The sequence below is a fragment of the Styela clava genome, chromosome 14 (genome assembly GCF_964204865.1).
Source record: "Styela clava chromosome 14, kaStyClav1.hap1.2, whole genome shotgun sequence".
Lineage (NCBI taxonomy): Eukaryota > Metazoa > Chordata > Ascidiacea > Stolidobranchia > Styelidae > Styela > Styela clava.
Genome location: NC_135263.1, coordinates 2,684,118 through 2,701,440, shown reverse-complemented (window position 1 = coordinate 2,701,440; position 17,323 = coordinate 2,684,118). Strand labels below are relative to the sequence as shown.

At 35.6% G+C, this 17,323-nt stretch overlaps 3 protein-coding genes across 3 annotated transcripts; all 3 read right to left on the bottom strand.

Annotated features, from left to right (window-relative positions):
• Positions 1–867: 867 nt before the first annotated feature.
• On the bottom strand, positions 868–2,021 carry LOC144432020 (uncharacterized). The gene is made up of 3 exons (XM_078120026.1): positions 1,722–2,021; positions 1,336–1,509; positions 868–1,046 (listed from the first exon to the last, which is right to left on the bottom strand). Exons 1-3 carry the CDS (start codon positions 2,002–2,004, stop codon positions 868–870), a joined length of 636 nt encoding a protein of 211 aa, XP_077976152.1. The 5' UTR covers positions 2,005–2,021.
• A 3,755-nt stretch (positions 2,022–5,776) lies between these two features.
• On the bottom strand, positions 5,777–8,697 carry LOC144432099 (uncharacterized). Its single transcript, XM_078120159.1, has 3 exons — positions 8,384–8,697; positions 8,050–8,223; positions 5,777–6,813 (listed from the first exon to the last, which is right to left on the bottom strand). The coding sequence occupies exons 1-3, from the start codon at positions 8,664–8,666 to the stop codon at positions 6,581–6,583; spliced, it is 690 nt and encodes a 229-aa protein (XP_077976285.1). The 5' UTR covers positions 8,667–8,697; the 3' UTR covers positions 5,777–6,580.
• Positions 8,698–14,968: 6,271 nt separating this feature from the next.
• On the bottom strand, positions 14,969–17,005 carry LOC120341189 (uncharacterized). Its single transcript, XM_039409662.2, has 3 exons — positions 16,714–17,005; positions 16,328–16,501; positions 14,969–16,107 (listed from the first exon to the last, which is right to left on the bottom strand). The coding sequence occupies exons 1-3, from the start codon at positions 16,994–16,996 to the stop codon at positions 15,875–15,877; spliced, it is 690 nt and encodes a 229-aa protein (XP_039265596.2). The 5' UTR covers positions 16,997–17,005; the 3' UTR covers positions 14,969–15,874.
• Between the last annotated feature and the right edge of the window lie 318 nt (positions 17,006–17,323).

Genomic DNA, 17,323 nt, shown 5'->3' with positions numbered 1-17,323 from the left:
GAAATTTTGAAATCGGTACCATTTATGTGTTCGTTATTTATTATTTGGCAATTTAAAATTCATATATAAAATCGATAGCACAACTGCTCCACCTGTTCTAAGAAGGTTGACTGCGTGAAAAATTATAGGATAGACTTATACTCGAAAATTTGAAAGCAGTTTGCTAAAAGCTACATTTAATTAAAATAACATGCTGCATACATATAAAAATATCTACATACATATGTAGTACAGCATGGCACCAGTAATGGGTCACATAATAATCAAATATTTGAAAGCGGTCATAGTTAAAAGCTACACATAAAACAGAATGAAACATATGGGAGAACACTACAATATATGGAACAATGTGGAATAAGTATTGACGGCGCATACCAACTCCACGTTATTAACAAAACTGCTAAGCAAAGGCAATTTTACTAAACTATAACATCGATAATCAGCCAATGGACTGAGGATTTTTTTGACAGGCATTGATCTCTATTATGAACAAATAAAAACAGCGGATAGTAAAGCGACTACAATTAATATTTGTCGTTTTTGCCAAAGAAGGAAAGAGTTTCTATAACTGTAAAAAAGCAAAGTGGATATTTCATCGATGGGAAAAGATTTGCTAAATGCAGATCAATTAATTAATAGGGTTTATTTGTTACTGTTACGGAATTGAGATATATATATGAAAATTTCGAATCCACGCGATTTTCCATGCGATATTGCATGGTCGCGGTAGGAAGATGCTGTGAATCGAACAGTTATATAAATAAGACACTCGACGTGACAGAAATTTTCCTCGCTTGCGATTTGTCCGTATGTGGTATTTTATAGGTCAACACAAAAAGTCGCTATTTGAATGCGGAAAGTTTTTCGTCAGTTAATTGCCCGTTGCATGGTTGTCTGAGCGCTTCCTCCACCGCCTCCTCCACTTTCATTGTCTTCCTCGTCGTCACATAGACACAGACACAGTCCTTTGAAAACTGTTTGGGAACCAAGAACCCACGAGACGATGAATGCGGCACCGAATCTTCCGCATATTTCTTCTCCCGGAACTGGGTCGTCCAGCTTTTGGCTTTGATTGTATGCCGTGTAGATACTGGAAGCCGTCAGACCAATCAAATCCAAATAATCAGTATATATCTAAACATCCGGCCGGTGTACATGTTTATGCAATTATTTAAAATGCTCTTTTATTTGAAATGCTTTTTCTACTATGACATTGGCGCATTGAATACGAAAATCTATCGGTGTTGAAGAAAATTAGAAAAGCTACTATTCAATTCGACTGTATTTATCTGACATCACATTCCGTTTACCAATAAAGTTATATAAACGAATTACCTGCAAAAAACTGCAAAGCGTACAGTGTTCTGCGATGAGGATTATTGCAATTTATGCAACATTTCTCGATTCTGCATACCCAGTCCATGAGCAGTAAAACAGCTGTTACAATTAGTCTCAGGATAGCGGATACTACAAGAAGCCAAAACACGACGAGTTCATCAACTTCTTGTTCTAAAAAAAGGATTTTTTCATTCGAATTCATGTAAATATTCTGAAGAATTGATGACAGGCCCGCGATTTGAGCATCGCATACATACCCAGGCAATGAATGAAATTCCTCGCTGCTGCTATATGAAGTAAGCAATTTATACAAGGATGCTGTAGCAGAGATGAAATTAACTCAAAGAGTCTCAGATTAGTTAGGAGATCTGAATATGCCTTACCTAGCTCTTCGCATTCATTATTTTTTCCAAGATCCACGCAAACTATGCAATTTTCTCCGGTTACTGTACAGTTGACTTCGTTCCCAGCTCCACAGTAATTAGATAATCCTTGAGTTATGGTGTCATTTACAGTAACCAGCCATGTGGTGGAGAGAATAGAGTAGATATTCATAATCAGATTTTCTACAGATACTACTCTATGCACGATTTTAGATTTCCAGTCCTTGCCACACTTGCAATGATCCGCTGAGCAGGTGAACTCGAAACAGCAAAAGGACGGCATGCTTTTTAATTTATGGTATTTTATTAATTAACTGCTAATACGAATCAAGTATTCAGTTTCTAATTATGATTTATTGGAAACTCATGCGTGGGTTTAATAGGGCAGTGGTCCCAGCCTTTCTCAACGACCCTGATTTTTCATAACAAAAAATTTTGTAAAATCTCGCGACTCCAGGGTATTCGCCAATACTAAATGACATGTAGTGCCTAATATGTAACCATCATTTTTACTTTACATTAAGAACTCGAAGAGAGACAGCTGCGTTTGCTTGTCATCAGCGATTTTTTGATATCGTGGTGTGGCTAAACTTGAGCAAAATTGAAGTGTCCAAGTTTTAAAGCTGTAATGCTTTCCTGCAAATTACTATGGAGAAACATTTCAACGCAAAATATTGAATATAAAAATAATTGATTAGGTAATAAAATCAGAAACTTTTAGATTTTAGATAGATACGAGCTACACTTCATGCTACCCAGCTTTGGTCCGCGACCCGTAAGTTGGGAAACACTGATACAGGGTGTATATCGAATTATGATGTGAGTATATATTGCCACGAATTTGTAGAAGAATTGCATGGGCTTGCAAAACCATCCAGAAATTTTATATTGAACTTCACTAAATATGAATTTTTTTGAAACGGTTGTACACTATTTTTAAGATGTTTTTGATATATTTAATTTGAAAATAATTCAACAGTATGTTTGATAGTATAGTAACAGAATTTGTTAGTCGGAACTGCCCCTATTACACCAAATTTTAAGCATTAGACGGCTAATCCTATCCTAGCGTTTTTGTCAACGATATTTCACGCTGAAGTTTTCATGAAATTACATTTCATCTCGTCTACTTATTTTTCTTCTATTTGATACATACAAACCTCGCTTTGAAAATGTTCATCAATCATCAAGCCATATACTTGGATAAAAAATTCCCATCACCTCGAAATAACTCATTTGACAGTGTACTATTGTACTAATCTAAATTAACTAAAAACTGATGCCTTGAATACGGCAACGACCGGCTTACCGCATTAATAAAGTTGCCCGAACCTGGCCTTCTTTACATTTACATTTTGCGCTGTGGTGTAAAAAATTGTATGTATAATGGAATTTTAAATCATTGTAATATGTTGTTGTGTCGGTTAATTTTAGACAAGAATGCGGATTTAGAAAACAGTGAACACTGTAAAATGGGGAAGTGCAATGGTCCACTGAACTGTATAAGCGGTCTCAAATATTAGTTCATAAAGTTATTTATAAGTAACGTACATTGGCAAGTGTTCCCACTCCGTTGCAATGATCTATATTTTTTCCAGACAAGATTACACATTTAGGAAACAGGGAACACTCAAAATGGGAAATGTACTAGTTAAATGTAACATACACATTGACAATGGTTTCCACTGCTCTGCATTGTTGTATTTATATTTCAGGCAAGAATGCACATTAAGGAAGCAGGGAACACTGGAAAAGAAAGGCGTGTAACGGTCCATTTCCAATGCATTCTCAATTATTTCATCGCATTATTATTGGAAATAACAAATTTTCATCACTCGTCAAGTGTGGCAGAATGCGCTAAACTGCTGCAAGCGTATTGTATGCAAGAGTTTAAATTTAGAAAGGAGGGAGCGAGAAATAATTGAATTGAATTACATGTTCTTTATGTGTACTACAGCAATCTCGGTTACTTTTTTATGTGTACTACAAACCTTCTTTGTTTTCACAGCTGTATTACTTTTACAGTTATTATTTTAAAATTGTATTTCGATAAGCATAAGGTGTCGCTGCGGGTACGACGACAATGACAAACGCGTCATAGTAAGGATGTGCGACATATTTGTCGGCGGGTCATATAACCAACTTCAGACATCATTCCAGCTGAGCCACACATAAATTAATTTTTGCAGAATAGCAAAATATATTACTAAACTGCTTCAAATTCTAGGAAGCTGGTTGCTGGGAAATGACCAGCAACCACAATGATGGATTATTACATCACAATATAATATTATACACAAGTGCTATGAAACAGGCAACAACGAAATACTTTAGCGACAACCAGAGAATAGCCGCGGGAATAGCGAGAGAAGAGAATGCGGATATCGCTTAGCCTTATAGTAATAAAGGCAAAACGACGAAGGATTTAGCGGATACAACAGCACTACATTATGTATTTTACCCCGTGTGAGTGCCTTTTCAAGCATAAACTGTCTGATTATGATTTTATGCCTGATGGGGGAAAATCTGAGTGTTAACAAGGGCCACACTAAATGGCTTGGCGAGCCGTGTTGTGGCCCGCGGGCTGCCTGTTGCTCACCCCTGCTTTACAGTTTTGAACTTTGAAAAAATAACAAGGAGGAGCAAAAGCCCCATTGCATACAACTTGGCTATAGAATTGTATTGGATTATTAATACTCCCAAAGTACATTCAAAAATTTCAAACAATTCGTTAATGTTTACTGCACAGATGGAGTTTATTATTTTCACCTATACTATGGCCAATTTTTTTTCGGGTATTCGAGAATGAGAATAAAGTAATTATATATATATACTATTATTCTGGACTTGATTGAACCAGTTTTTAATAATTACATGACAATACTATTTTTCAATATTTGTGAGAAAACTTTAAAATTTGAAATTTTTTAATTGTCTCCACTAGATTGGGTTTAAATAAACATGTTTGAAAAGAACAAGCTTGTGTTGCACATTTCAGATCAATCTGGTAGGAGATCAATCGCTAGATCAATCTGGTAAGAGAATGAAACCTTAACAGTAGAGCAATGCTTTGCAGGAGGGTCTCCAGAAAGATACTGCTTCTCAACCTTTTTTTTGTGGTCCATTTTCTTTTAACAAAAATTCTGGGCCAATCAACTTTTTTAGGCAAAGGAAGAACTACAAGAAAAACATAATCTTCCCACATAAATGGGGATTTTCGTAATATTAATTAGAATGAGAATTACCACTCAGTAGCAGAAAACAGCATCGCCATTTATTGCTGCCACAATCAAAATTAACTATAGTGACACAAATAAAACCTTACAATGGCCTACTGGTTGAGAACCGGTGATCTAAATTCTAAACAATCCGTGGGCTTCCATAACGTAAAAATAAAATATCGAAAGGACTGACCTTTTGATATAGCTTGCTAGGGACAACAGGAAACATTTTGTACTATAAAAAGTTTCGGCGTAAAGCATTGTTACTTGTGCAGGCCACTTGTGTAGTACTGTCTCATTTCATTGGAAAAGTATACAGCTCCCATTCACATCGTGAGAAGGATATACAGAGCTGTAGGAAGTCGGGAACTAATGCATTAGAGTTCAATCACTAACAGAACTGAGGGGCGGTAACTATTTTGTGAGATTCATACATTTTAGATGTGATAGATCTTAATTTATGCCGAATAAAATTGCAATATTGTGGGCTATAAACGCAAACGTTAATCCACTTCATCAAATAATTGCGAAATATGTGCCGCATTTTGAACTTGATATAAATGATCAAATCTGTTCAAATTAACTTTGGTGGAGAAATATGGCCTTCCCTATTGGACATATATATTGTCTGTATTATCATTACAACTACAAGTAAAAAATAAATAAATGATGGAATAGACAGAAGTGACTGTGATGCTTGTTTTGTTCCACACGAAAAACACATAAAATCGATTCATTTTTTGCTTCTATACATTTATTAGTGAGCAGCAGACGACCAAACAAGTAAGCTTATCCCAAGACAATATCAACCTTCATTTAATGAAATATTTGAAAAGAAATTTTGAAATTGGTACCATTTATAAATTCATTATAAATTATTTGGCGATTTAAAAATCATATACAAAATCGATAGCGCAAATGCTGCACCTCTAAAAAGTAGGTTTACTTTGAGAAAAATTATAGGATTTCAACACAAAATATGGGCACATAGCCTACTACTAGAAAATTGGAAAGCGGTTTGCTAAAAGCTACATTTAAAACAGCATGCTACATTTATATAGAAAATACCTACATACATATGTGGATCAGCGTGACACTAGTAATTGGGTTACATACTAATCAAATATGTGAAAGCGCTTATAGATAGACGCAAATTAACTCCACGTTGCGAAACTGCAAAGCAAAATCGATTTGTCCAAGCCAAAATTATCGATCACTAGCGGGTGGTCTGGAGATTTCATTGGCAGGTATGGTTCTCTAATGTGAGTAAAACAGCGAATAATAACGCAATCGCATTGAAATTGTCGTTTTTATCAAAAAGTAAGGAATGTTTCTATAACTGCAAAAAAGGCATAGTGGATATTTCATCGACGGAAAAAGTTTTGTAAAACACGAATCAATCTGAGGGGTTTTACTTGTTGCTATTACAAATTAAAAATATGAGAGTTTCGAATCGACTGGATTTTTCCATGCGATATTAAATGGTAGCGGTATAAAGATGCTGTGAATCAAATATTTGCGGTATATCTGTAAGATATATTAACTGATGTAATTTATCTGCCTGTATGTGTTATTTTATAGGTCAGCACACAAAGTCGTTATTTAAATGCGCAATGTCTTCCGTCCGTAAATTGTCCGCTACACGCTTGTCTGAGCGCTTCCTCCACCCCCTCCCCCACTTGCATTGTCTTCCTTGTTGCCACATAGCCACAGACACACTGCTTTGAAAACTACTTGGCAACCACGAACCCAAGTGACGATGAATGAGGCACCAAATCTTCCGCATATTTCTTCTCCCGGAACTGGCTTGTCCAGCTTTCGGCTTTGATTGTATGCCGTGTAAATACTAGCTGCCGTCAGATCAATAGAATCTAAATGATAAATATATATATATGACCAATCGTCCGACCCGTGTACAAATTGATCTATTATTAGATGTTTATATGTTTATGCAAATATTCAAAATTTTCTACTTTGACATTTGCGTAGGCCGTATAGGCCTAGGGCAAGGCTGCACAACATACGGCCCGCGGGCCGCATGCGGCCCGCTAGATACTTCTGTGCGGCCCGCGGGTGATTTAGAAACACGCCGGCATTGCTATGCCAGCTCCGCTTCTCCGATCATATTCGAAATCGTGAGATTTATCTTTTGCACTACTTTCAATAAATATCGAACTTTGAAATTGGTGTGCCCTTCGCGACCCCTCGCCCCCCAGTTTGGAAAACCCTGATTTAGATATCTCAGTATTCAGACTGAATCACGATTAAAACAATATCGGTATACAATCTCACACCCATTAGTGCATATTAGCAACCTATTAATAAACCCAATAATTTTTACTAGCAGCTTATGAAACTGAAGTTTTTTTTAATTCAAATTTAGAACTTAAAAAACAATTCCTTCATTTATGAATGGTGCAGAAATTCTCGCACAAAAGATTTTGCTATTTACTGTAAAATTTCAAATAAATTGGAGCAGATTTTGTAGAAAAATGTAATTTAGCAGTCAAAAAAGTACAACAGAGGAAGATCTATTGCTACTAAACAAATTGTTTGTCTAGCCTACAATGGAAATATCCAATAATGGTAGATGCACATATTTGGGACGATTTTACAAAACTGAACCTGAGTAAAATATTTCCCTGCAGTCAGTTTATACTGCAACACGCAATACCTAATTCTAATAAAAAAGAAATGATAAAAATGAAGGGTGGGTTTTCAAGGTAGATGAACCACCAAATACATATTTGCCATCTCATAGCAAAAATACTGTACCTTGTTTTTACTCTCAAGAAATAAGATTCTTCATATTTTTAAGCTCCCCAGTAATGAAAGTGTTTCATTAAATTTAACTGTTTCACAATATTATTTTGATTTGTAGTTCATCTTGTGAAATATGTATGTGGCACAAGTTGCGGCCCGCCGGGCCTTCAGATTTATGCTTGCGGCCCTCGTAGTAATTTGAGTTGTGCAGGCCTGGCGTAGAGTATACAAAATTCTAACACAGGTTATTTTGAAGAAGAAATTAGAAAAGCTACTACTTAATTCGGCTGTATTTACCTAACACCAAAGTTCCGTTTACCAATAAAGTAATGAAAAAGAATTACCTGCAATAATCTCCAAAGCGTACAGTGTTTTGCGATGGGGATTATTGCAATCTATGCAACATCTATTGATTCTGCATACCCAGTCCATGAGCAGTAAAACAGCTGTTACAATTAGTCTCAGGATAGCGGATACTACAAGAAGCCAAAACACGACGAGTTCATCAACTTCTTGTTCTAATAAAAGGATTTATCATTTAAATTCAATTCATATATTCTGCAGAAATGATTAAATGCGCACGATTTAAGCATTGTCAAATATAAAGGAACGCTGTGGCAATGGTTAAATTAGCTCGAAGAGTCCTAGATTAGTTAGAAGTATACAAATATGCCTTACCGAACTCTTTGCATTCATTATTCTGTCCAAGATCCACGCAAACTGTGCAATTTCCTTCGGTTACTGTACAGTTGACTTCGTTCCCAGCTCCGCAGTAATCAGATAATCCTTGGGTTATTGTATCATTCACAGTAACCAGCCATCTATTGGAGAATATGGAGTAGATTATCATAATCAGGTTTCCCACAGGTACTACTCTATGCGCGATTTTAGATTTCCAGTCATTGCCACACGTGCAATATTCCGTTGAGCAGGTGAACTCGAAACAGCCTAAAGACGGCATGCTTTTTAATTTAGGAAATTTTATGTATTAAATACCTGTTAATACGAATAAAGTATTTAGTTTCCAAATATGATTTACTGGAAACTCGTGGGTTAAAATAGGGCAGTGGTCCCAGCCTTTTTTAACGACCATGATATTCCATAACAATAAATTTTGTAAAATCTCGCGACCCAAGGACATTCTCCAAGACTAAACGGCATGTAGTACTTTAATGGTCGTAAAATTGCATAAATAATATATATTCATCATTTTTACATTAAATCAAGAACTCGAAGTAAAAAAGCGGCATTTGTTTGCCATCAGCGAATTTTTGAAATCGCAGTGTGGCCTAACTTAAAGCAAAAAATAAGTTCCTAAATTTTTACCTGGTAATACTTCCCGCATATGCAATTACTATGGGGCAATATTCCAACACCAAATATTGCATAAAAAAAATTTATTTTAGATTTATTTTAGATAGACAAGTTCCGCGAAATAAATTTTGATTTTCGTGCCCCCCAGTTTTGGGCGGTGACCCTGTAGGCTGGGAAACATTGATATCATAGTGTATATCTAATTTTAATGTGAGTATATATTGCCACGAATTTGTAGAAGAATTGCATTGGCTTGCAAAACTATCTAGAAATTTTATATTGAACTTCACTGAATATAAAAATTTTTGAAACTATATTACACTATTTTTAAAGTGTTTTTGATATAATTTACTTTGAATCTTCCTCAAAAAATAATTCAACAGTATATTGGATAGTATGTGCTGCCCATCAGTTACAACATAATTCTTGACAATAATTAGGCTACTAAAACTACATCACAATTCTAATCTCGTTAGAATATTTTGATTACTATACGTCTGTCATGTCTGTGCTTTATCGGTCGTTTGTATTGGTATTGGTTGTTAATAACCTGTAGCAGAAGTCGTTAGTCTACTTATTTATCTTTTATTTACTACATGCGAACTTTCCTTCAAAAATGTTCCACAGACATCAAGCCGTGCACTTCATATAGATAGAAAATTTCTAACACGCCCAAATAACTCATTTTTCAGGGCCAAATACATTTTATATTTTCGAGAACATATTGTACTAATCTAGATTTAGTAAAAATTGATGCCTTGCATATGACAACGACCGGCTTAACGCATTAAAAAGTTGACTAAAACCGCCCATCTTCACATTTCATTGTACGCTGTGCTTGAAAAAATTGTATGTCTAAATGAAATTTTAAATCATTGTGATATGTTTTTGTGTAGGTTTATTTTACAGAAAACAGTAAACACGAAAAAATGGGGAAGTGTAATGGTCCACTGAACTTTATAAGATAAGCGGTCTCTAATATTAGTTCATAAAGTTATTTATAAGTAACGTACATTGACAAGTGTTCCCACTGCGTTGCAACGTTGTATATTTATTCCAGACAAGAATACACATTTAGGAAACAGGGAACACTCAAAATGAGAAGTGTACTAGTTAAATGTAACATATACATTGACAATGTTTCCCACTGCGTTGCAATGTTGTATTTATATTTCAGGCAAGAACGCACATTTAGGAAGCAGGGAACACTGGAAATGAAGTTGTGTAACGGTCCATTTCCAATGCATTCCCAAATATTTCATCGTATTATTATTGGGAATAACAATTATTCATCGCTCGTCAAGCGTGGTCGAATGCGTTGAACTGCTGCGGGTTTATTGTATGCAATGGTTTAAATTTAGAAAGTAGTGAGCGAGAAATAATTGAATTGTTTCACGTGTTTGAAAATGAATGAGTTAAAAGTTTACAAATCTGGACATGGAACAGTCCATTATTCAACATAGACCGACTATTTTACTGAGTTGAGCGTGCTATGCCAAACATAATAAACCATGGTTCAATTCATTTGAGCATGTTGATCTACACCAGGGGTGGCCAAACTGCTTTCGACCGCGATCGAATAAAATCGCCAAAATAGCTCTCGATCGACTGATCGTTAATAAGGTCATACACAAAAACGAATCAGTACGGAATATTCAGATATCTACACACAGGAATCTTAAATTCCGCTACTGCCAATAAAATCGTTTTTTTTTTGGCGCATTCTTAATCAAATCACCACAGAAACTTGTTTTTTCCATGTTCCATTAATTTCAGATTTATTCAAATCATACAATACAGGTTTAACACCCCCCTACATGTATTATCCAAACAGAGAAAAATATTATATATACCTAAATAATAAATGTTACATGACTGCTCAAACTTCAGTATTCTATTTACAATTTCCTCCGAGTCAGATTCTTTACTGGCTTGGAATTAGAAAATTTTGGACATTCTGATGACGCTGCTATTGCTGGCAATAGCGAGATAATAACTTTCGTATATTTGAGGAGGTATTGTGGGATGGCTTGCCAGTCAAGACACCCGATAATTGGCACGTTCATTTCTAAACCTTGGCAGCGGCGACCCTTTAACTTGTTACGTAATAATATGTTCTATCTACCGTATTTGGCGCATGTACAGTAGGCCTGCTGTGTTCTTCCTGTTTCAAAACATGCGACAAGCGATGTATGAAACTGGTTCAAGATAATTTTTGGGTTATGGTATTGAATACACTTAAAATCAAACGCGATCGACTACTCGAGACGTGGTCATCGACGTGTTTGCCACTCCTGATCTACACGATTGATTCCTTAGAGCCGTGGTTCTCGACCGGGAACCCTTGGCCAACCGAGAGGGGCGCCGAGCAGTTGTAGAGGGGCACAATAATAGGCGCTAAACCGATTTCACTTTTTACACGAAAACTCGCCGTTCCGTAATAGAAAATGAGGCTAAATTTTAGAATTTGCAATCTACGGTCTTTAAAAGTTCTCATTGTTTGGTTTTATTTGACTTTGAATTGAACTATTTAAAAGCCTCCGGAAAGGGCCACGAGCCATGAACGGCCGGGTACCACTATCTTGGAGTCCTGCTCGGAGCAACCGTAACAAGACTACTTTTTGTTACCAGAATTTGTTATACCATAACATGGGACTCTATGTATTCAAATCTGTCATGTTTTTGCAGAAATTAGAATCAAGAGGAATGTTTTTGAACTATATGGAGCTGGGATTGAAACTGTAAAACTTCTATTTGAAGTGAGAATTTAGTTTCTAGCCGAAATTCTAACCGCTGGTCGGTTATGGCTTCCTTCACTATTAAGCCCATGCTTAACTGACTAAATAATCCAATACCCACCATGGTGATCCAACGAGAACCGTGGATCGCCATATGATTAAGTCTTATTTTATTGGATTTGAATGCATGCTATAGATTTCTGATTTCATTGACAGCTTGTGAAGATTTAAATGAAACAGGCAAAATAATTGCCATCATATTAGCGACCTAACTACCTTGATGTGTGTATTATCATTACAATGTTTTTTTTTTACTTTTTATATTTTAATCAAATTTAAAACGAGCTTCTTATACAAGGTTTCTTAGAATATAAATCTCTGAGTAAAATGTCTCCGGGATATAAAGCGCCCCAGCGATAAAATGCTTAGATTGGAGTTTTCTTCATACATAAGGAACAATAAAGAATAGGCAATAAAGCACTATCTGACTTATATATTATGCGCGTCGACGTATAACGCGCACACCCGGTTTATTGAAAGAAGAATTTTAGTGAACTTTACTCAATTGAACTTTTTTCAAAATTGTTCTAGTTCAACAAGATGCTTTTGATATGAATTACTCTCTTGGAAAATACCACATGTGGTATGACAGTGTGTATCTATCTATCTTATCACAATTCTGATATCGATGGCTTAATCTAATTACTGTTTGTCACTATGCTTTGACTGTTGCTCTGCCGTATTTCACATATTTTTTGTCTTAACTCAGATTCTCAAACTAGGTCGAATAATTGTCAGGGAAAAACTCACGGACTTACGCGAAAAAAAAAACAGTACGTAACAAAAAACATATAACGGTAAAATAAATTTATTAATTCCTATATACAACATTTAAAATAGGAAACAATAAAACATTTATATTAAATCCAACATGTAACATATTCAATTATATATCAGTTATGTTCAACACAATTCTGATAGTTTTCAAGACGCACTAAGCAAATGGCCGCCCTCGCGGAAATACATGTCTAATGTTGATATGCGAAAAATCAATGGATGCTGCATTTCAGCATTTGCAGAGGAATTGCCCCTGCTTGCAGAAACTATCTTTATTCAGGTATTCGATCAAACTTTAAGCAATATATTTTTTTCGAAAATGTTCCACTGATTCAAGATGCTATTGTTATCATTTATATTTAGGGTATATGCCGAATCACGACGCGAGTATTAATTTTTTAGTTTTGCACAAATACGTTGTTGAAAATGGTATTTTTATTTGGTCTACGCCCCTAAAAAATTATCTACGCCTCGCCGTTTGGGAACCATTGTTTTATATCATTCTACATACAGCAACATTAGAAAAAACTTATCTCAATTATGATCTTCACGGCCTAATATAATTACTATAGTCTGTCACAGTGCTTTATTGGTTGCCTGTTTGTAGTGGTGATGGTGGCGTTTAGTTAAAGGCCAGAGGAACAAACAGTGACTATTTAAATAAATAGATCTAATTACAAGCCGACAAGGAATGTTATAAGAGTTTATTTTAACTGGCTTTTGTTTTGAAACATTTCACGTCGTGATACTTAGTACTAGTGCGAAGCTTGTACTCGAATTTAGGGAATTACTTTTGTTTCCCATTATAAATTGAAGATAACCTCTCCGTCCTCTGGCAGGATGTCATGCTAATATTTATTGTATCATTATAATAAGCAATAAAATAATTATTCCACGGGGTAAGACTTTTATTCTTAAATTATAACTAAAATTGCATTTTTGGATAAGAAGTGTACAAATGGATCTGGGGGTGGGTTTTGCGTTTTGGAACCCCCTCTCATTATGAATGTGAACAAAAAAATTCTGTAATACACTTTTTGTAGCTTGAAACACTTTTTAAACCCTCGAAACTCTTGAAAAACGGTCGGATCGTTTTACTATTATGTTGTGGTTGAACTTGTTTTCGTTTTATTTGTATAGTCAGCTGGGGAGCGTGTTAAACAATTCCTCGAAAGCTATAATTTTATATATATATACAATTTAATATGTTAGATTTGTATTGTATAGGTTAAAAAAATATATAGCTGATTAAACATTTACTTCGGGTAAAATTCTATATTCAAATTAAATGGATCATAAAAATACAAATTTTTGTGGCGATTTCATTAAGAATGTGACCACAAAGTCGTGCAACGTTCATGTACGACCTTATTACCGGTTAGTCGATCGCGAGCTATTTTGAAAATTTTAGTCGGTCGCGGTCGAAAGCAGGTTGGCCACCCCTGATAAAAGGAATGCGAGTCAGAAAATATTCAGTAAATTCAATATCGAAATAGGCAACTAGCGAAGTTAAACGAGCGAAGTTCTTGGCACAATTGTGGCCCGCGAACAATGCAAAAGTGATTTTGTGGCCCGCGGAGCTGCCAATCTTGGACCACCCTGCTCTATATGTATAAATAGTTAAACCTAAAATAATTGAATATTTGCGTTGCCACTTTTTTTCATGTTCGGCAAATATAACACACAACGAATTTAGTACCATTTTAGGAGTATGCGCACGGAATATTCAGGCTCAGAGTATTTGTGATATTTCACTACAATACATTAAATAAAGTTGGCATCATCATCGCTGTATCAGTGCTTTTCAGACATATTGAATCAGTATCGACATCGATGAAAAAATAGCATATTTAGTTCTGTTCTCTTGCACTATTTCACAAGGTTACAGAAATCGCTTCGATTTCATCAAATTCGGAGGTGTTTCTCCATGGGCTATATTACTAGAACCCGCATTCCTTATATAAGTGGTGGCTAAAATGCTTTTGACCGCGACCGACTAACATTTTAAAAATAGAATATCGGTCAGAATACTGAATATGCAGATAACCCCACGCGCGCATACAAATAATTCTGCCGCTGTCATTAAGCTCGATTTTGTGGGCGCATTCCTATAGAAATTGCAACAAAAATTTGTAGTTTTATGTTCCATTTGATAGAATGAAAGGCACTCTTGTTTGGTTTGTAATTTATCCAGTCAAAGGCATATTGTAAGACTCCGAATAACATTCGATAACTACAAAATGATGAAACAGCTAAAACTGAATGTGATGCTTCCATCCCACACAAAAAACATATAAAATCAAATTACTTTCTTCTTGCTTTATATTTATTAGTGTTTAGTAAGCTATTAGAAAATAGAAACCAAATAAAAAAGCTTCTTCCTTCTTGCCAGTTTCAAGCTTCATCCAATGACATATTTGAAAGGAAATTTTGAAATCGGTACCATTTATATATTCATTATAAATTATTTGGCAATTTAAAATCCATATATAAAACCGATAGCACAACTGCTCCACCTGTCCTAAGAAGGTTTACCTCAAGAAAAATTATAGGATTTCAACACAAAATATGGATACATAGACTTATACTCGAAAATTTGAAAGCAGTTTGCTAAAAGCTACATTTAATTAAAACAACATGCTGCATACATATAAAAATATCTACATACATATGTAGTACAGCATGGCACCAGTAATGGGTCACATAATATTCAAATATTTGAAAGGGGTCACAGTTAAAAGCTACACATAAAACAGAATGAAACATATGGAAGAAAGCTATATACATATGGAACAATGTGGAATCAGCATTGACGGCGCATTCCAACTCCACGTTATTAACAAAACTGCAAAGCAAAGGCGATTTTACTAAACTATAACTATCGATAATCAGCCAGTGGAGTGAAAGTTTTTGACAAGCATAGATCTCTAATGTGAACAAATAAAATCAGCGGATAATATATCGACTACAATTATTATTTGTCGTTTTTGTCAAAGACGGGAAAAGATTTGTTAAATGCAGATCAATAAAGCGGGGTTTTAATTCTTACTGTTACGGAATTGAGATATATGAACATTTCGAATCCACGCGATGTTCCATGCGATATTGCATGGTTGCGGTAGGAAGATGCTGTGAATCGAACAGTTATATAAACAAGCACTCGACAGCCGACATAACAGAAATTTTCCTCGCTTGCGATTTGTCCGTATGTGGTATTTTATAGGTCAACACAAAAAGTCGTTTTATTGAATGCGGAAAGTTTTCCGTCAGTAATTGCCCGTTACATGGTTGTCTGAGCGCTTCCTCCACCGCCTCCTCCACTTTCATTGTCTTCCTCGTCGTCACATAGACACAGACACAGTCCTTTGAAAACTGTTTGGGAACCAAGAACCCACGAGACGATGAATGCGGCACCGAATCTTCCGCATATTTCTTCTCCCGGAACTGGGTCGTCCAGCTTTTGGCTTTGATTGTATGCCGTGTAGATACTGGAAGCCGTCAGACCAATCAAATCTAAATAATCAGTATATATCTAAACATCCGGCCGGTGTACATGTTTATGCAATTATTTAAAATGCCCTTTTATTTGAAATGCTTTTTCTACTATGACATTGGCGCATTGAATACAAAAATCTATCGGTGTTGAAGAAAATTAGAAAAGCTACTATTCAATTCGACTGTATTTATCTGACATCACATTCCGTTTACCAATAAAGTTATATAAACGAATTACCTGCAAAAAACTGCAAAGCGTACAGTGTTCTGCGATGAGGATTATTGCAATTTATGCAACATTTCTCGATTCTGCATACCCAGTCCATGAGCAGTAAAACAGCTGTTACAATTAGTCTCAGGATAGCGGATACTACAAGAAGCCAAAACACGACGAGTTCATCAACTTCTTGTTCTAAAAAAAGGATTTTTTCATTCGAATTCATTTAAATATTCTGGAGAATTGATGACAGGCCCGCGATTTGAGCATCGCATACATACCCAGGCAATGAATGATATTCCTCGCTGCTGCTATATGAAGTAAGCAAGTTATACAAGGATGCTGTAGCAGAGATGAAATTAACTCAAACAGTCTCAGATTAGTTAGGAGATCTGAATATGCCTTACCTAGCTCTTTGCATTCATTATTTTTTCCAAGATCCACGCAAACTATGCAATTTTCTCCGGTTACTGTACAGTTGACTTCGTTCCCAGCTCCACAGTAATTAGATAATCCTTGTGTTATGGTGTCATTTACAGTAACCAGCCATGTGGTGGAGAGAATAGAGTAGATATTCATAATCAGATTTTCTACAGATACTACTCTATGCACGATTTTAGATTTCCAGTCCTTGCCACACTTGCAATGATCCGCTGAGCAGGTGAACTCAAAACAGCAAAAGGACGGCATGCTTTTTAATTTATGGTATCTTATTAATTAACTGCTAATACGAATCAAGTATTCAGTTTCTAATTATGATTTATTGGAAATTCATGCCTGGGTTTAATAGGGCAGTGGTCCCAGCCTTTCTCAACGACCCTGATTTTTCATAACAAGAAATTTTGTAAAATCTCGCGTCTCAAGGGTATTCGCCAATACTAAATGACATGTAGTGCCTAATATGTAAACATCATTTTTACGTTACATTAAGAACTCGAAGAGAGACAGCTGCGTTTGCTTGTCATCAGCGATTTTTTGATATCGTGGTGTGGCTAAACTTGAGCAAAATTGAAGTGT

Bases quoted from the DNA above. Each gene is read 5' to 3' on its own strand.
- LOC144432020 (XM_078120026.1), bottom strand. From the start codon at position 2,004: ATGCCGTCCTTTTGCTGTTTCGAGTTCACCTGCTCAGCGGATCATTGC. The intron at 1,510-1,721 runs GTAAGGCATATT...TCCTTTTTTTAG, and splicing joins TAATGAATGCGAAGAGCTAG to AACAAGAAGTTGATGAACTC. The intron at 1,047-1,335 runs GTAATTCGTTTA...TGGACGACCCAG, and splicing joins CGCTTTGCAGTTTTTTGCAG to TTCCGGGAGAAGAAATATGC.
- LOC144432099 (XM_078120159.1), bottom strand. From the start codon at position 8,666: ATGCCGTCTTTAGGCTGTTTCGAGTTCACCTGCTCAACGGAATATTGC. The intron at 8,224-8,383 runs GTAAGGCATATT...TCCTTTTATTAG, and splicing joins TAATGAATGCAAAGAGTTCG to AACAAGAAGTTGATGAACTC. The intron at 6,814-8,049 runs GTAATTCTTTTT...TTTATCATTTAG, and splicing joins CGCTTTGGAGATTATTGCAG to ATTCTATTGATCTGACGGCA.
- LOC120341189 (XM_039409662.2), bottom strand. From the start codon at position 16,996: ATGCCGTCCTTTTGCTGTTTTGAGTTCACCTGCTCAGCGGATCATTGC. The intron at 16,502-16,713 runs GTAAGGCATATT...TCCTTTTTTTAG, and splicing joins TAATGAATGCAAAGAGCTAG to AACAAGAAGTTGATGAACTC. The intron at 16,108-16,327 runs GTAATTCGTTTA...CTGATTATTTAG, and splicing joins CGCTTTGCAGTTTTTTGCAG to ATTTGATTGGTCTGACGGCT.